Here is a 20,824-nt window from a genome sequence, read left to right as displayed (position 1 = left end):
TATATGGAACCAGAAAAGACCTCGAATAGCCAAAGGGATATTGAAAAAGAAAGCCAAAGTTGGTGGCATCACAATTCCGGACTTCAAGCTCTATTACAAACTGTCATCATCAAGACAGTATGGTACTGGCACAAAAACAGACACATAAATCAATGGAACAGAATAGAGAGCCCAGAAATAGACCCTCAACTCTATGGTCAACTAATCTTCGACAGAGCAAGAAAGAATGTCCAATGGAAAAAAGCCTCTTCAACAAATGGTGCTGGGAAAATTGGACAGCCACATGCAGAAAAATGAAATTGGACCACTTCGTTACACAACACACGAAAATAGACTCAAAATGGATGAAGGACCTCAATGTGAGAAAGGAGTCCATCAAATTCCTTGAGGAGAACACAGGCAGCAACCTCTTCGACCTCAGCCGCAGCAGCATCTTCTTAGGAACATCACCAAAGGCAAGGGAAGCAAGGGCAAAAATGAACTATTGGGATTTCATCAAGATCAAAAGCTTTTGCACAGCAAAGGAAACAGTTAACAAAACCAAGAGACAACTGACAGAATGGGAGAAGATATTTGCAAAGGACATATCAGATAACGGGCTAGTATCCAAAATATATAAAGAGCTTAGCATACTCAACATCCAAAGAACAAATAATCCAATCAAGAAATGGGCAGAGGACATGAACAGACATTTCTGCAAAGAAGACATCCAGATGGCCAAGAGACACATGAAAAAGTGCTCCACATCTCTTGGCATCAGGGAAATACAAATCAAAACCACAATGAGATACCACCTCACACCAGTCAGAATGGCTAAAATTAACCAGTCAGGAAATGACAGATGCTGGCAAGGATGTGGAGAAAGGGGAACCCTCCTACACTGCTGGTGGGAATGCAAGCTGGTACAGCTGCTCTGGGAAACAGTGTGGAGATTCCTCAAAAAACTGAAAGTAGAGCTGCCCTATGACCCAGCAATTGCACTGCTGGGTATATCTCCTAAAGATACAAACGTGGTGCTCCAAAGGGGCACATGCACCCAAATGTTTATGGCAGCAATGTCCACAATAGCCAAACTATGGAAAGAATCTAGATGTCCATCAACAGATGAATGGATAAAGAAGAGGTGGTATTTATATACAGTGGAATACTATGCAGCCATCAAGAGAAATGAAAATTTGCCATTTGCGACGACGTGGATGGAACTAGAGGGTATTATGCTTATCGAAGTGAGTCAGTCAGAGAAAGACAACTATCATATGATCTCCCTGATATGAGGAAGTGGAGATGCAACATGGGGGGTTTGGGGAGTAGGAAAAGAAAAAATGAAAGAAGATGGGATCAGGAGGTAGACAAACCATAAAAGACTCAATCTCAAAAAACAGACTGAGGGTTGCTGGGGGGAGTGGGGACGGGAGAGGGTGGTGAGGATGTGGACATTGGGGAGGGTATGTGCTATGATGAGTGCTGTGAAATGTGTAAACCTGGGGAGTCACAGACCTGTACCCTTGGGGATAAAAACACATTATATGTTTATTAAAAAAATTTTTTTTAAAAAGGCTTAATGAAGAGAATTGTCCTCAGAGGTTTTCTTCTCTTGGAGTACAGATCTGTTACATGTTATATTTTCTTTACTAGAGGCTCCAAATTGGTAAAATTTAGATGGCAGAACTATGAAGTCACTGTTTAGTTAGTTGAAGTGAGAATTACGGCAGGAGTGAGTTACAGTAAATTTTGATCTGTTCTAATTAATGAAATGTTTTTTTCTGACCTGTTTTTGGTAGATTATATATTTTGAGTAAATACTTCAGTAGTGTAAATACTGAGTAAATAGTTCAGCAGACCATCGATTTGGTCTGCTCCATTTTCCATTCTCTTCCCTTTACCCATTTTTTCCCCTTTATCCATTTTTAATACTAGAACATTTATTTGGGAATACCCAATTTAAAGTAACATGAAGTTGAGTGAATGTGAGGCCCTTCTCAGGAATTCACTCTTCAGTCTTAATTTTATTAATTTGTGCTTCTAGCCAATAAAGGCAAGTGACCAGAAACAAACTCAAGGCTTAAACTATTTCCTGTTATTAGGAAATGACATGTAATTTGTCTTGATCAGTTTTGCTAAAGGTTTGTCACTTACTGCTCTTTTCAAAGAACCCGAATTGTGCCTTTGTTGATTTTTCTCAATCAACATTTGTTTTCTATCGTATTGATTCCTGCTTCAGTCTCTATTATTTCCTTCTACTCTCTTTAGAGTTTGATTTGCTGCTCTTTTCTAGCTTCTTGAAAAGGAAGTGTAGATCATTGATTTCCAACTTTTTTTTTCTAGTATTTGGCGTTTAAGCTAATACTTCTAAGTACTGATTTAGCTGAATCCCACATTCAGTTGATTTTTTGGGTAAGATTTTATTTTTGGTTTGTCAGCGAGAGAGAGAGCATAAGCAGGGTATGGCAGGTGGAGGGAGAAGCAGGCTCCCTGCTGAGGAAGGAGCCCGATAAGGGACTCGATCTCAGGACCCTGGGATCATGACCTAAGCCAAAGGCAGACGCTTAACCAACTGAGCCACCCAGGTGTCCCAACAGTAAAGTGATTTTTAAAAATAGTTTTAAGTATTTCTTTTTTCCTGAATTATTATCCTTTATGCTGTTATTAAAAGAATAAACACTCAAGTATTATATTTGGGAGATAATCTACCATTAATAAAGCAAAGGCATTGCACCCTTGTTCTCCACATAAGCTGATGAAGTGCTCTCAGGGCCCTCATTGCAGAACCAGTAAACCCTGAAGAGCACCTCTTTTACATTTGTTTTCTTATGGATATCAGTTTTGACATCATTTTCTCTTTTCTTGTTCAGTTCTATTGTGACTACTGTTTTTTAGTAGAGAAAATGCACACACAGTTTTTTATGTTAGATAAGCAGTAAGCCAGACTGTGATGTGCATCACAGGCAATCACAAAGAGATTGCAAAGACGGAAAGAAATCTCATTCTTTTACATGGCCAACAGATAAAACCCATTTTATCTTGTTCCCAAGATAAAAAATAATCAATTTTGTGACTGTTTTTAATTCCTATTTTTTTTCCATTTCATTATGTAACCAGAGAAGGAAATTCTGGAGTGCAATTGTGTAAGAATTTGAGAGGCACTACATAATTCAAATACTTCATAATGTTTAAGAACTAACAGTTCCCACATTCAGTGTGCTTATGGCTCATGGTGCATTCTGTGAAATTTCAGTCAATTTCTTTTGAAGATCTTTATTTTTTTTTATTATTATTTTTCTGAGCACTCCTTATGTATTTGAGTTGCCAGTCTGTTGTTAGGACTCTTGTTATGTTTTCTGCATCTCGTGGTTTCTGGACACATAATAGAATTTAACTCTCTGTCCCCTTCAAAGTCAGATGTGGCCCTGTGGCTTATTCTGGCCAGTGAAAGTCCTATCCAGACAGAATGTTTAATATCCAGTACACAGTTTGCCTTATCCCCTTTCTATGCATCAGTTACTGTGGAAGCTTGTCAGCCTGACTCCTGAGGAATTATAATAAGCAATGACTCTTGTCAGCCTGTAATATAAGAAATAAATCTTGTTTTCAGTGATGATTTGGAAACTGTTAAGGTAGGATAACCTAGCTTGTCTTGATGGATACCACTAATGGATTCCCTATCAGTTATGTTTGTTAGCAGCACATGGCTTGTCATTGCATTATTTTTTGGTGTGATTTGATGAAGAAGACAGTCTTAAGTTTACCAGAATTCTTTTATTGAGCTTTTGTTTCTTGCTTAATAAATCTTTCTATAATTGCCATTACATGTTTATTAGACTTATCTATCTTCTATGCCTCTTATACTTCTTCATATTTTCTGTTGTTCTGACTCTTTTGACTGTATTCTGGATAATTTCTTCAGTCTTCCAACTTGTAACTAATTTTTTCTGAATCTTTCTAATTATCTGTTAAACTCATCTATCAAGTTTTATCTGTTTTATCTCTTTTTTTTTTTTTTTTTTTTACTTCTAGGAATTCTCTTTAGGTTCTTTTAAAATTTTGTTTGCTTGTTACTCTTATCTTCAAGCCTCTTAATCTCATAAATTGTAAACAATACCAGCAGTTTTGCAGGTCTTCTTTTGCTGACTGTTGTTTCTACTAGCCTTCATTCATGGTGCTTGATGCTTGTTTATTTGAGTGTGTAGTACTATTCGATACTCTGCCGTTTATTTTCTAATGAACTTTATCTATGGAAAACTCTTTGGTGCTTGGGTTTTACTCCAAATAATTTGATATTTGTTTTGCTGTGTACCTGGGACATTTACAAATGCAGACTGCTGTCACTTTTTCTTTTTAATTTTTAAAAACACTTTTTTAGGGAAAATTTCCAATGTAAAAACTTCAGAACGAATATTTCAGTAAATCTTATGCACCTGTCACCTAGCTTCAACAATTATCAATATTTTGCTGTTTTTGTTTTATTTATCTTTGCACTATTACATTTTTGCTATCTTTTTTAATGATAAAGACTTTTTAAAATCCATATTTATTATGCCTTTATGTATTATGTTATTGAGCCTAAACAAAATTACCAATATAGGCACAATTCCATATTACAAAAAAATTCCTAATATTCAGGCTGTGTCCACATTTCCCTGATTGCTTCATGAATTTTATATATATATATATATATATATATTCTTACACTTGATTTGTTTGAATCAGGATATGAGTTATATATACATGTTGCATTTGATTAATTTGTCTTATAAATCTTTTTTTAATTAAGCTCTTTATTTTGAGATAATTGTAGATTATATCACTTGCAGTGGTAAGAAATAATAGAGAAATGCTTTATTCTCTTTACCCAGTTTCTCTTAATGATAATAGCTTGAAAATCTATGGTACAACAGCACAACTAGAATATTGATAGTGATACCATTGGATACAGAACAGTTTCATCACTACAAGACGCCCTTCTGTTATCCTTTTATGGCCACACCCACCTCCCTCTTCCACTCCCCAGCCTTGACTTCTGACAGTCACTAATCTGTTCTTGATTTGTATAATTTTGTCATTTCAGGAATGAAATGGAATTGTATAGTATATGGCCTTTTTGGGTTGGCTTTTTTCATTAGTTTAATTCCCTGAAGATCCATCCAAATTATTGTACATATCTATAGTCTCTCCCCTCTTTCTTAGTAGTATTCCGTGGTATGGATATACCATACTTGTTTTAACCATTTAACTTTTGAAGAATATCCAGTTTGGGGCTATTGCAGATAAAGCTGTATGAACATTTGTGTATATAATTTTGTGTGTACATAAGTTTTCCTTTCTCTCAGGTATATGCCCAAGAGTACAATAGCTAGTCATATGGTAATTGCATGTTTAGTTTCATAAGAAACTGCCAAATTGTTTTGCAGAGGGGCTGTACCATTTTATATTCTTACAGGCAATACATGACCATTCCAGTGGCAACATCTGTCTACATTCTTGCCAACATTGTATATTCTCACTATTTTTTAATTGAAGCCATTCTGATATGTGTATAGTGATATCTTATTGTAATTTTAATTTGCATTTATCTAATGGTTAATGATGTTAAACATCTTTCCATATGCATATCTATCTGCCTTCTGTATCTTTTCTTCAATAAAATGTCTGTGTCTTTTGCTCATTTGCTAATTGGATTATTTACTGCTGAGTTTGGTAGTTCTTTTTTACTAGCTTTTAATTGGATATGTGGTTTGCAGATATTTTTCCCAATCCGTAGCCAATCCCCTTAACAAAGCCTTTCACAGAGCAAAAGTTTTAATTTTGATGAAGTCCAATTTATCAATTTTTATTTTTATGGATCATGCTTTTGATATCAAGTCTAAAATCTATAGTCTATGGGTTCACCTTCTCTTTTTTTTTTCTTGCCATTCTTTGAGAAACTGAGTCAGTTGCCCTGTAGAGTTTTCTGCATTCTAGATTTTGACAATTGCATCCTCGTGGTGTCACTTAACATGTTTTTCTATCCTTTGTATTTCTTGTAAATCAGAAATATGGGGTCCAGAAATAGAGGTTTAACATATTAAAGTTGTCCCCCTTTCCCCAGAATACTTCATGGGGAGCAGTGGTGGTTAGTTTCTGTTGCATTGAACAAGGGACTCAATATCTGCAGTCAAATGCTTTTCCACTGAGCTATACCCCCTCTGGTTGTCTCTGTATTATGCTAAAATTGATCAGTGGCTTTTTGGAGCTATCAGGCTAATCTATTCATTATAAACCTACCTAATGGTTTTAGAAGCATTGAAAATGATTTCTTGGATTTATTATTTCATTAAAAGTTGCCAAATTATGATATTCTACCTGTACCAATTATTCTTTGTTAGCTGAAATTATTTCTGAAGTACTTACTTTCTCTCATCAAATATTTGGTTATGAACCATAGTTAAATAGGAAAAATAGGATAAAATCTCAATATTTCCTATTTATTTGCCATTTTCAGAGTAGTGAATGATCATTACAGTGTCATTGCTTGTATGTTTATTTTCGTGGACAGATGTAGCTAGTTTTTTTTTAATATGAAAAATTTTGAGTTTATACTGATTTTTCCAAATTAAGATTATGGAATTATTTTTTTTTAAGATTTTATTTATTTATTTTGACAGACAGAAATCACAAGTAGGCAGAGAGGCAGGCAGAGAGAGAGAGAGGAGAAAGCAGGCTCCCTGCTGAGCAGAGAGCCTGATGCGGGGCTCTATCCCAGAGCCCTGGGATCATGACCCGAGCCGAAGGCAGAGGCTTTAACCCACTGAGCCACTGAGGAATTTTCAAAGCTGTTAATTTTATACTTATATTTCTTCTCTACAGAAAATCTTGATTTTTAAGATAATGCTAATTACTTATTGCCTTTATCATGTAATTGCCTATTGTAGTTTCACAAATTTTATACCACCTTTATTACTAACAGTAAGGCTTCTACATGCAGTTGAAGATTTCTTTGTAATTTCTTTTGTTCTAGAATATATCATAGGAAATGCACAGTGTACTGTGTTTGAAAGTCATTTGAAGTAATTATTTTCACTGGTTAGGTAACCAACGTGACATATAATGAGATTTATTTATTTCCTGTTCTTCACTTTGGGACATTGTTTCTTCCTTTATTTAGTTTAATTTTGTGTTTAAATTATGAAGAAATGATGTGATTCTATTTCTTTTGTCCCTTAGTGAATAACTTTTTTTATGCTTTTGACTTATATAAAAAATATTAGATATATATGTCTTTATATTTTCACTTGTGTTAAACAAAAGTTAGCATATTTTATAAATTGTTTTATATATATATATGTACTCCAATAAAATTCTCTTTAATAAAAATACTAGCTAATACTTTAGTTGTAATTTTTAAAGTAGAATAGCCAGTTATAATTAATGGTTTTTTTCCAACTTGTATGGGGGTTGAAAACACTTTTAAAAATTAATATTCAGGGTGCCTGGGTGGCTCAGTCGGTTAAGCATCTGCCTTCAGCTTAGTTCATGATCTCAGGGTCCTGGGATTGTGTCCCACATCTGGGTCCCTGCTCAACGGGGAGCCTGCTTCTCCCTCTGCTCCCCCTGCTTGTATGTGTTCTCTCTGTCAAATAAAGAAATAAAATCTTTAAAAAAAAAATATTCTTTGGGGCACTTGGCTGGCTCAGTTGGTAGAGTACACAACTCTTGATCTCAGGATTGTTGTGAGTTTGAGCCCCACGTTGGAGAAATAAAACCTTTTTTAAAAAGTAAAAATTAATACTGCATTTCATACCCTTATCCTTGGAAACTGGTTCTGTAACTCTGGAGTAAGACCCATATGTGCATTTGGAAAGATCTTGAGATGATTCAGTTTTGCCTTTTTCTTTTTTTTAAAGATTTTATTTATTTATGTGAGGCAGGGAGCATGTGAGCAGGGAGAGGGGCAGAAGAGGGTAAGGGAAAGAATTTCAAGCAGACTCCCCTGTGGAGCCAGCTGTGGGCCTATCACAACCCTGAGATTATGACCTGAGCTGAAACCAAGAGTCAGATGCTCAAGCTCAATCAAGTGAGTCACCTAGGCACCTCTGGTTTTTACCTTTGATTGTCTTGCTTATTGGCCCTTTTGCTGCAGTCTGAACAAAAGAACCAATTTGACTCTCCGTCTTTTGTTCATTAAGTGAGAGTGCCACCTAGGGGAAAGACCTTTAAGATGGTAGAAGTTTTTCAAATTTCAGAAGAGTGTGCAGAAGGAAGGAAGTAGTCTTGACAGAGTAGCAAGCACATAATAAATGGTAGCTGCTACTATTATTATTATTATTTTATTATTATTATTTTCATTCTTCTTGCATGGAAAGTAACAATCAAGTGAAGTAGTAATAAAATAGGAGCTGCTCTGACAAATAGTTGTTATATACATGTAAAATGCTTTTTGACTGTGTAATACATAGACGTTACAAATTTCATCTTGTCTTTACACCACCACTCAGGACCTACACTGGATCCCCCAACAAAATCTGTTAACCAAATTCTAGTGTATCCTTTCTGAAACATTATAATAAGTTATAACATAAGTCTCTACCTCTTGGCACATTCATTCATTTCTTTAACAAATATTGGGTGGCTACTATGTGGCTAAGGCTGTTCCCGGCAGAATAAAGCAGTGAACAAAATAGATGGCAAGCCCCACCCTTATATCTAGTTTAGAATAAGCATATTCTGCATATTATCCTACACCTTGCTTTTTTCTTCTCTTTTAAATCTATAAATTTCCCATTATGACTACTGTAGCTGTATCTCATAAATTTTTTGTTCAACTCAAAATATTGCCTTGTGATCTCTGCTTTGGTAAATGAATTATTTAGAAGTGTGTTGTTTAATTTCTAAATGCTTAGAAATTTTTTAGGTACCTTTCTGTTAATGATTTATGATTTAATTTGGTTGGTATCAGGGGACATAATGTGTATGTTGCCATTACATTAAATTTGTTCAGACCAAGAATATGGTCTGTTTTGTTGAGTGTTCCACATTCATTTAAATGAATGTGTATTCAGCTGTTGTTGAATGAACTGTTATATACTTGTCAATTGGGTCAAATTGGTTGACAGTATGTATCAAATCTTTTAAGTGCTTATTATTTTAAGTCTATCTGTTCTATTAACCACTAAAAGAAAAATAATGCAGTTTCTACCTATAGTTCAGGAGTTGTTTCTCTTCTGTCAGTTTTTGCTTCAGATATTTTTATGTAGTTTTTAGGTGCATACACATTAGAATTATTATGTATTATTGATAAAGTTTGGCTTCTTTATCATTATGAAGTATTGTTCTTTGTCCCTGTTAAATTTGGTCCTTTAGTTTACTTTAACACTTTTCTCATTAATTGTGTACTATTCCAGACACATTTTAACATTTACAAACAGATTTGAGTGTGTTTTTCTTTTGCCTTCTCCCAACTATTGCATATTATAGAACTAGTCATAAAATCTTCCTTTTAATAAGTTATGAAATATAACATGCACAGAAGATACTGACGAATGTAAGAAATAGTTATATAATGAACACCTGTGTAATCATTAGTTAGATCAAAATGCAGCTGCCAAGTATCTTTTCAATTTTCTTCAATTATCTTTATATACTAATTTCATCCTTGGATGTCTTTTTTTACATATCTTCTCAAATATATTTAAATTTCTCTTTTTATTTTTTTTTTAATTGTATCTGCTACAAGTTCTTTCCCATCCCAGAGAGCTTACTACTCTACTGACCAATATGGTAGTCATTTACTTCCTTTATGTTTTTGCCACTTACATTTATATTCCTAATCAGTTTAGTTTATATTTTCCAGTTTTTGAGATTTATGTAAATGGACTCAAAACATAACTATGTTTTTATATTAAAAAATAGCTTTTTGCTTTCTTCACTAAGTCATGTTTGTAACATTCATTAATAATACCCGTATGGATCATTTGTTCATTTTTGTATTTGTATATTCTATTATGTGACTGTTTAACAGTATGTTTATTATGCTACAATTGGTGGACACTGGATCATTTCCAGTTCTTTCAGCATGACAAATAATAGTGCTGTTGTATACAGGTACATGTGTGCCATTACACTCAAGCGTGCTTTTCTACTCATTTATTTAGAAGTAGAATGGCTAGATAACAGGGTGTGCTGCTCTTCTCGATTACTAGATGATGCCAAACTTTTCTTATTAAAGGTTGTGAAACTTTTTTTTATTGTTCCGTAGACTTGTCAACACTGGACATCGTATGACTTTGTAATTATTGCCACTCTGCTAGTCAGTAGTAGTTTCTGTTTGTGTTGAATTAGTAATGAGGTTCACCATCTCTATATGTGATTATTGGCTCTTTGGATTTCCTGTTTTGTATAGTAATTGTGTTTAATTCTTTGTCCATTTTCCTTTGGATTACCTGTCTTTTTCTTTCCTTTTTTTTTTTATTTTTAAGATTTTATTTATTTATTTATTTATTTGACAGAGATCACAAGTAGGTGGAGCAGCAGACAAAGAGAGGGTTGGGGGAAGCAGGCTCCCCACTGAGCAGAGAGTCCGATGTGGGGCTCAATCCCAGGACCCTGAGATCATGACCTGTGCCTAAGGCAGAGGCTTAACCCACTGAGCCACCCAGGAGCCCCTTACTTGTTTTTTTCTTAATGAATAGTGTTCTTTGAGGGAAGTAAAGATATGTGTGTGCTTGGTATCTTTTCAAATTCTGCCTTTTTAATTCTTTTTATGTTTTTTTGATGAACAGAGGTTCTGAATTTTAATCTAGTCAAACTTACATCTTTTTCTTTATAGTTAATACTTCTACGCCATGAAAATATTCTCCACAGACTTTGTCTTTTTAAGCTATTTGAAAGTCTTTAATTCACTTAGATAGTTTTGGGAATAAAAATTGTCGGTCTTTCTGGAGGCATTTTGATGACACAGATCAAATTCTTAAATGTGCGTGTCTTTTAATCCAGAAATTCTGCTTTAAGAAGTTTATCTTAGCCAGGGCGCCTGGGTGGCTCAGTGGGTTAAGCCACTGCCTTCGGCTCAGGTCATGATCTCAGGGTCCTGGGATCGAGTCCCGCATCGGGCTCTCTGCTCAGCAGGGAGCCTGCTTCCCTTCCTCTCTCTCTGCCTGCCTCACTGCCTGCTTGTGATCTCTCTCTGTCAAATAAATAAATAAAATCTTAAAAAAAAAAAGTTTATCTTAGCCATAAATGTAAAACATTGAAAAGATGTCTGTGTGTGTTTGTGTGTACATATACATGTTCAAAACATTATTTTTCTTACCTATTCCCCAGTAAACAAATACAAAACCTACAATATTCTTGCTGCGTGGTAACAGCAGCCACCTTGCTTTTGCCAAGTGTGTGGCTGTAACACCTGTCTCAGTCATTGTAGAGCTGTCAGTAAGGAAAGTATCTCAGTATCTTCTTTATCACATTTGTGATACATTCATTCGCATTAGCACATTAAGTTGAAAGAGGCAAGAGATAGACTGGGGAATCACTGAAAAAAACTTTACAATTCAGGTATTCAGTGTGTAAGGCTATCATAAATATTAACAGTGAAATAAAGATTATATTATATCCTGTAAAATCTTAAGTTTGGTACATTTTTAGCAGAGAGCATTGTAGATTAGGAGAAAGTACTTATCAGTTACTTTTTGGATGTCTTTAGAGTGGTTCTCATGGTGAAGGGTATCCAGTTTTGCCCACCTGGGAATATTTGGGCATTGGGAAATGTCTGGAAACATCTTAGGTTTTTATAGCCAGTGGGGGGGAGGCGGTTAGGGAGGAAGAGAGACAGGAGAAGAGTGCTGATGGGCCTGTGGTAGGTAGAAGCCAGGGTACTACTACATATCATACAGTGGACAGGATTGTCTCCACAATAAAATATTACCTGGCCCAAAATGTCAGTAGTGCCAAGGTTGAGAAACCCTTTAGTTCTCATTCCTATGCACTGATAATAACTCAACTTCTAAATGAGGTCATATTATAAAGTGCACCTGACCTAATATGGGACATCAAGGAAGATTTTCTTTAAAAGGTATCATCATTAGGAATATATTTTTGTCAGGGTGCCTGAGTGGCTCAGTGGGTTAAGCCTCTGCCTTCGGCTCAGGTCCTGATCTCAGGGTCCTGGGATCGAGCCCCGCACTGGCTCTCTGCTCAGCAGGGAGCCTGCTTCCTTCTCTCTCTCTTCCTGTTTCTCTGCCTACTTGTGATCTGTCTGTCAAATAAATAAATAAAATCTTTTTTTTTAAAAACAGAATATATTTTTGTCACACAGATATACAGTAGACACATCCTTAACCAATCTGCATTTAATTCAGCAAATTAATGATATTCTGCATTCTCTCTCTATAACGTGCTAGATTTCAATGGCTAACTGAACACTTAAAGCAGGTAAATTACCTTCAGTGTGCTCCTCCTGTTTTGCTTGTATTAGTTGTATTATAGGTTTACCAAGAGCTTATTGTGTTTGTTTCCCTGCTTCTTTATATAATATCAGCTAATATTAGCATAAACTATTGAACAGGGCTGTAAAAAAGATTCCTGTTGAGTAAAGTAGTGAGTAAAACTGTTGTGACAGAATAGAAGCGAGTAGGTAGGAATTATGGAATTCAGAGATTTTCACTTGGCAAGGTACTCTTAGATTCTTTTTTCTATTTTAAAATAACCCAAACTGGAAATTACTTACAGTACATTATAAGTGTGGTTTATGCAAGGAAAATTGTGACAATCCTCATTGATAGATTCACCCTTAAAGAGTATTAGTAAATAGGGACGCCTAGGTGGCTCAGTCCTTAAGTGTCTGCCTTCCGCTCAGGTCTTGATTCTGGGGTCCTGGGATCAAGTTCTGCATTGGACTCACTGCTCAGCAGGAAGCCTGCTTCTCCCTCTCCTACTCCCCCCAGCTTGTGTTGTCTCTCTCTGTCAAATAAATAAATAAAATATTTTTTAAAAAGAGTATTAGTAAACATATCTGCATTTATTTGTGTTTTTTTCTTAAAGCATATTGTTTTCAGTTAACAACCAATTAATAGTTCTAGTCACTGTAGGTAACAGTTCTATCTACAGTAAATTTTATAAAACTGAGAGTAGTATTGGAAAAAAGTGTCATGAAATATTTATTATGCTTCAGAAGTATATTGAAAATTGGGTTTAGATTTTGTAGTCTTGCTTATTTGTTAAAACTAATCTTTTATATTTAGATAAATTCAGTTATTATTTGTCACTAGACTTTCTACAGATTAACTCTCCATTTTATCTGTAACTTTCCCCTGTCGCTCTTTTTAATAATTAATTCTGCCAAAGAGTGTATCAGTAACTCAGTTATTTGTACTAAAAAAAAAAGAGAGAGAGAAAACCTTATACTGAAGGTATCAGAAGTATCTTTTATCATTAATTTATTCTGAGATATGAACAGACATTTTAAAAATAAGATTCCCATGTCAATGAATAATGTTAATATCTTAGTCCCAGATTTAATCCAATGTTTTTTTTTGTAGTAACTAATTTTTGAAGTATAAATGCAAATTTTAATTTTAAAAAAGTAAATGTCTCTTTGGAAAAAAGAGTGCTCCATGAGCATCATGGGAGAAAATATTGGGTATAATTCTCTTCCAGATGGCACCCCTACAGGTGAGGCAGTAGCCTGTGAAATTACAGTCTGAATTACACTGCAGATGAGCCAGGCATTTGGAGGAGCGCCTTCTGATATCAGTAATAAATGACTTGGTTCAGAACCAAGGACAGTTCCCAGGAAATTAAAGGCTATTCTATCACATAGAAAGCCTATAGTAAAATGAAGTTTAGCAAAGTGGAAAGTTGAGAGAAAGGACAACAGTTAGCAAATAAACAATAGCAAACAATAAATAGCAAACAATAAATCTTTTCATCTGCTAATATTTAAAGCTAGATATGTTAATTTATCTCATAGATGTCATATATTGGTTCTACATATATTCTAATATTTGCATTGATTTTCTAAACTGATAATTTTCATAATGTATAGTGGCTTATACCCAGTTGCCAACTAAGCTATCCCTCTGACATATTATGACTCAGATACCTATTATAAATTCTAATCTTGTTTGATATGCTTAATGGGAAATTTTTCATTTCAGAACATTCGAGTCCTTAATTACAAAGGTAGTAAATCTTATTCTCAGTTAGGTATATCAGCTTAAGAAGTAACATGGGGGATGCCTGGGTGGCTCAGTCATTAAGTGTTTGCCTTCACCTCTGGTCATGATCCCAGGGTTCTGGGATCAAGCCCCACATTGGGCTCCCTTCCCAGCAGGAAGCCTCCTTCTCCCTCTCCCACTCCCCCTGCTTGTGTTCCCTCTCTTGCTCTGTTTCTGTCTGCAAATAAATAAATAATTTTATTTATTTATTTATTGATTGATTGATTGATTTTAGAGAACAGCAATATAAGATAGTTATTCAGAACGTGACTCTCTAGTTAAACCAAGGTTCAAATTCTGGGTCATTCAACTATTTCTGTGACTGTGAGCTGTTTTTTAAGTCCTATGGTTTATGCCAGCTCTTGATCTCAGCCCAAGTCTTGTTCTCAGGGTTGTGAGTGCAGGCACCATGTTGGGCTCAAAAAGGTTCTTAAAATACCCAGTTGTATTAAGTACGAGAAAAATAAGAAAACGCGGGTACTGTTTCATTTTTAACAAATATAATGTATGATACTAATAACTCCTATTTTTTTATTCATTCAGAAGTTTTTTACTGAGTTCCTACAATCTACTGGCCACATTTATAGCCCTCAGGAATGTACCTTCAAACAGTCCTTGCTCCTCTTGGAGCTTACATTTTAGTCAAGAGTTAAACACAAAAATAAACTACATTTTAATTCACGAGTGTCACAAAGAAGTACAAAGTAAGGTAAATAGATGGAGCGTAATAGAGGGAAAAGATGCTATTTTATGTGGAGACATCAGGAAAATACTTTTTGAGGAGGTAATAGTCGAGCAGAAATCTGACTGCTGAGTGAAATGAATGACCAATGAAATTGTCAGTCTTCACTGAGTCTAAATGTGAAGAAATATTAATCTATTCTTGGTTTGAAGGAATGCTTTTCTGTTGATTTATTAGTTCATCTAGTCTTTAAGTTAAGACTTACAAACTGCTTTGACAGATAGAAGCTTCAACATATACTTACATAAGTAACACCTCGATACTGAAGTAAAAAAATTTATAGATATAGAATACCATTATTAATTGTACAGCAATGCATTGGGTAAAGGGAGTTAAAAATGGGGAAAGATTAAAGAAGAAAGACTGGGGCACCTGGGTGGCTCAGTGGGTGGAGTCGCTGCCTTCGGCTCAGGTCATGATCTCAGGGTCCTCAGATGGAGTCCAACGTCGGGCTCTCTGCTCAGCAGGGAGCCTGCTTCCCTCTCTCTCTCTCTCTCTCTGCCTGCCTCTCTGTCTACTTGTGATCTCTCTCTGTCAAATAAATAAATAAATCTTTAAAAAGAAAAAAAAGAAGAAAAAAGACTTGCATTAGCCTTTTGCTTCCATCCATATTAGCCCATTTATATGACATAGTACCTGAGCCCACATATTGATTTCTACCAAATTAAAGAATTATGTGATACAGTTTTTCACAGGTTTTATATGTTAACCCTATGCCAAGAACTGTACTAAGTCCTTTACCTGTATCAACAAAAGCATTTGATTGTTTGCTTTCCGAAATCCTCTGATCAGTAGTGATGACTGATTGAAAAAATGGGAAGGAAAAACATGGCATTTATCGAAAGAGTATTTTTGCTGCCAAGGATGATTATCTTTCTTTTGTTTGTTTGCACCTGATTTTACCTGAATTTAGCAGCAATAGGAATAGAATCATAAACCAGTGTTTTTTCTAAGGGGAGCAAAAAATCGTCCAGTGTTATTCATCCAGTCATATGACTTAAGGCATTGAACTTCTCTATTGTTGATGTCTATAATGTTAGGTTGTTTGAATAGTTAAAACCTTAGGAACTATCTCTAATATGGTTTAATCAGAATTGTAAGCTTAGCTAAGGTAATCATTATAGGCTTTGTGAAAAAATGCTTATTGATGTTAACTATTTTAAATAGAAGCAGACATATGGGAGTGTCTTAAGTGTAAATACCAAAATTTGAAGCATTAAATAAAGCTGATTTTTTTTCTTTTTTTTCCTTTATTTTATTATTATTATTATTATTATTATTTGCCTTGCAGGGAAAAAATCCTTGTGATTATCTTTGTGAGAAGAATCTTAAAGTTGGAATTGGCACTAATTTGGCCAATGTGACCAAATTACTTTTTGGGGGTTTTAAAATTCTATTTAATGTAAAGAAATTTTGAGTGTTTTATATTTTGTATTATGTATATGTGCACACATATACATAATCTTCACTGGTCTGAAAGAAGTGACACAAGAAAATGTATTCTCTAAACCCCCTAGAAAAAGAAAAAAGAGGAATTCCAGTTCTGACTCATGGGTTGTTATAGGACCCATTGACTAAATAAACATGAGATGATTCTGGATAGCCTGGTAAAACTTTATTTCTAATTTATTAAATATAATTTTAAAATTTGACAAGCCTTCACAGATATATTTTTTAAATAGCTCTTTAATGTTAGGCTAAATTAATAAGATTTATTATTCTAATCTTTTATATGTATTAACATATTTAATCTTCGGAACAGCCTTATAAAGTAGAATACCAAAGTTGTCACTTTACAGATGAAGAAACTGAGGTACAGTGATGTTAATTTGTCCAAGGTCATATAGAGAAAGGGGGCTCCGTGATGTGCCCGGGTGGCTCAGTCAGTTAAGTGTCTGCCTTAGACTTATATCATGATCCCAGGGTCTTGGAATAAAGCGCCCGCCCCAGCAGGGTGTCTGCTTCTCCATCTCCCTCTGCCTCCTCCCCCCCGCCCCACTCATGCTTACAGGGTCTCTCTCTCTCAAATAAATAAATAAAATCTTTTCTAAAAAAGGGACTCCACTGGGATTTAAACCCAGGAGTATACCCTTTTCACCACTATTGGCATTGACTGTAGCACCAGTTTAAAATATGCCACAAATTTAATCTCTAATGGATAGCTAATAATAACTTTGTCATAGATACAGTAAATAAACATGTTGTTAGAAGGAGCTTCTTTCAGTTACTGATGGAAAAGAGTTTGGCTTATCTGTAGTACATGGAAGTAAGACAGTTTGGACATAGGAAGCAAAATATTTAGCTTTTTGCCAGCTACTTTGAAAGTTAATACTAAAAACAGTTTGAGAGAGAGAGATGAGATCGGGCGCGTTCAGGGTGGTATGGCCGTAGACTAAAAACAGTTTGAGACAGTGACAAATGAATTTTTTTTTGCCCTCTTCCAAAAAAGACTAGACATACTAATGAATATTTAGTATGTATCAAAATGTGAATTATTTTATTTAAATTAATGTTTTAACATGCAGCAGTCTTGCAAATAAGGTTGGTTTTTTCCCTGTCAACCTGTTTTACCAGCTGATCTTTTTCCTTTGTGCACACATATACATAGTCTTGGCTCATCTGAAAAAAAAGAAGTACTAGGAGGAAAACAGAAGACTTCTCTTTGAGTAATTCAATTAAAATTCACTTTAATCAGCACATGAATGCTTATTTATAAGGAGTTGTGTGCATAGATCTGTATTAATTATGTCAGATTGATAAAGATTTCTTAGTTGACTTCCTAAAGTTTCTTGTTCTTTGAATACACAGATGATACTAATAGTGAACAAATTTGTAAGAGAGATATTACTGAGATGCTCTAACCAGAAGAAAGCTTCCACCAAATCCTTAATTTTCCTAATGTAAACAAATTAATAAAAGGCTTTGTTGCTAAGTTTTTCTTTTGTAGACAAGTATTTTCTTTTCAGTGAATTGGTATGTTGCTGGGAGTGGGTAAAAATCAATATAGAGTTGCTAGTGGCAGTTTAATAAGGTGGGTTTTTTTTTTTTTTAAGTGATTCAGGCTTGTGAGCTGTATTTTCTATAAATTTAAATGTGCTGTTAATCTCTTGTGAAGATTTGGGGCACTTCGGTGGCTCTGTTTGTTAAGGGACTACCTTTGGCTCAGGTCATGATCCTGGAGTCCCAGGATCAAGTCCTGCATGGGGTTCACTACTCAGCAGGGGGTCTGTTTCTCTCTCTGACCCTCCCCACTCTTATGCTCTCTTCCCCTTTCTCTCAATCTCTCTCAAATAAATAAATAAAATCTTTAAAAATAATGATAATAATCCCTTGTGAAGATTATCCATCTCAAGTTTGCAGGTTTTCCTCTTCTAGAGAACCCTTTAAAAAGTCTTTGTTCATGTGGTTAAAGAGTATTGCATTTATCCTGTCAAACAGTTATTTTTGTACAGAACAAATGAGTAAGTGAGAACAGTTTTTATTTAGAATGCTGTCACTAGGGCAGAATTCCTGTTGGTTTACTCTAAGCAGTAAGAAAGTGTTTGCTGTGCTAAGCACCACACTGAGCACTTCACTCTTCCTGCTGCTCCAGGTGGGGAGCGGGGTAGACTCTAGAAGGAGAAAGACTGACTCAAGCTGTCATTGATCCCTTACTCATGATACCAGTAGTGGTAAATTTCTTTTCACCTGTGCTATGATTATCCTTTCTTGGTGGAGAATTCATTACTGGTGTCTAAAATCTGGAGTACTGCAGGGCTGTATTTCATGAACATAGAACACTAGTTGTGTAAGGTATTGATAGGTGTAAAGTAGGGGGGAAAAGAGGTTTGTAAGCAAAAGAGTAACACATAGTTAAAATATGTTCAGTAGTCCTCTTTACCGTAACACTTCCCAGAACTATCAGCGTGATGACGTGCATTATGAATCTCAAGAGGAGGATAAAGCATCTGGGATTTCTTAAAGATTCCCTCCCTTTTTTTTTCTTTCTTTTTTTTTCTTTCTTTTTCTTTCCTTCTTTCCTTTCTTTATTTACTTTTTTAACAGAAGAGACTCACTAGATAAGAAGCTCTTTGGGAAATGCTATTCTAGACTAGGCTTTCTTTTTCTTTTTTCTTTTCTTTTTTTTTTTTTTAAAGATTTTATTTATTTATCTGCCAGACAGAGATCACAAGTAGGCTGAGAGGCAGGCAGAGAGAGGCGGGGGGAAGCAGGCTCCCTGCTGAACAGAGAGCACGATGTGGGCCTCCATCCCAGGACCCTGGGATCATGACCAAAGTTGACGGCAGAGGCTTTAACCCACTGAGCCACCCAGGCACCCCTTGACTACGTTTTATTAACCTTAGCCCTATCAACTTTTGGGGTTGGACCATTCTTTGTCATAGAGCTTCTTGCGCATTGTAGCATGTTTATCAACATTTCTTGGCTTTACATGACTAGATGCCAGTAGCACCCTTCCTTCCCCCCGGGTTGTGATCATCAAAAATGGCACTAGATATTGTCAGATGTCCTCCAGTGGACAAAAATCTGGTTGAGAGCCACTGTCTGGATTAATACTGCAATATTCTAGGTAGTTAGAGGGCACATTAACAATTTCTGTCTCAGATTTTCCTATTAATGAGGAAGAAACAATGGTCTAGAAAGCAGAAGCACGGATTAAGAAGGTTCAGTACATTTGACTGTAATAAACTGTCTGAGTCCACTTTATTCCCTGGCCTGATTTTTTAAATGTACTTGGAGAATTTAATGCAAAAAGTAACTTCAAACTTTGTAGAAAATTACATGGCAGAGACAAAAAAATATCTTTTATAGAAAGAGTAGCCCAGATATTTAAGTTGACATACTTATGAGGATATTGATTACACATTTCTAAAATTCTTTTTTTGTGTTTATTTATGCAGGGCTATTTTCTTCTTTTTGAGTCTATGTTAGATTCTGTTCTTTATGCAAAGAACAAATACTTGGCAAAAGGAGGATCGGGTGAGTAAAAATTCTAGTTTTAATAATGTAATTTTAGTCTGGCAGAACCATTAGATTTCAAATAAACTATGCATGACTGAGGAAGTTCCCAATAGAAATGAAAGATGTTTCCATAAGATGAAGTTTGAAGACAGTCATTTACTATACGGTTGATAGTAGAACATTATAGAAAATATGCAGGACTATAAGTTAATGGTATTTCAAGAATGCTTTGTATAAAAATACTAGTGGTAGGACTAGCTTTGGAAGCTATTTGATGTTGAAATCAAAATCTTAACAGAAACTCGTTTTGATTTTTAATCCTTATGACATCTAGGTATTTGTTTTTTCTAATAGAGTATTTCATACTAGGTTGGAAAGTACCTACTTTACTGGAAAATTTTCCAGGACTTCACTAAATATATAAACCTGTCATCTCTGTAATTTAATGAGAATATTTTTAAAAATGACTCTTTGTGAAGTGCAATATTTTTTATACTGGACGTACTGGATTTTTTATCAGTATTTTTTATTGGATCCCAATAAATTTAGAAAGCTTTCGCATGTTCTGTACACTGTGAGATTGTGTTTTTATAAGCCTTCTGCTGTGAACAGTTATATACAAACAGTCCGTTTCAAGGCAGGGGTTATATTTTGTCCATATTTGACTCTTGAACAAACTCTACTGCTCCTGGAACATAGATAGAGCATCATGTAAGTTTATTGAATCATATCATTAAAACTGAATTGAATGGCATCTGTCTCCCTTCATTCACCTTTCCCTGAACCTTCACTTTCTCAAAGCTTCAAGATCAACAAGTGGTTTCTGTGGCCAGAGTACAGTTGTTATAATTATTATATAAAGGGGCACCTGGATGGCTCAGTTGGTTAAGTGTCTGCCTTCAGCTCAGGTCATGGTCTCAGGGTCTTGAGATGGATC

General features: G+C 35.2%; 1 protein-coding gene across 4 annotated transcripts in view; it reads left to right on the top strand.

The window, feature by feature from the left end:
* PRMT3 (protein arginine methyltransferase 3) overlaps positions 1-20,824 on the top strand; it is a 129,460-nt gene that overhangs the window by 53,986 nt on the left and 54,650 nt on the right. For all 4 annotated transcript variants that reach the window (XM_013055890.2, XM_004752135.3, XM_004752136.3 and 1 more), the window contains one exon: positions 19,827-19,905. In XM_013055890.2, the coding sequence (XP_012911344.1) occupies positions 19,827-19,905 (79 nt within the window). The remainder of the gene's footprint in view (positions 1-19,826; positions 19,906-20,824) is intronic.

The sequence above is a fragment of the Mustela putorius genome, unplaced genomic scaffold (assembly GCF_011764305.1).
Source record: "Mustela putorius furo isolate JIRA1106 unplaced genomic scaffold, ASM1176430v1.1 tig00003859_pilon_pilon_pilon, whole genome shotgun sequence".
NCBI classification, from domain to species: Eukaryota; Metazoa; Chordata; class Mammalia; order Carnivora; family Mustelidae; genus Mustela; species Mustela putorius.
Note: the sequence above shows the minus strand (reverse complement) of the source record. Positions and strands in the feature narration are given on the sequence as shown.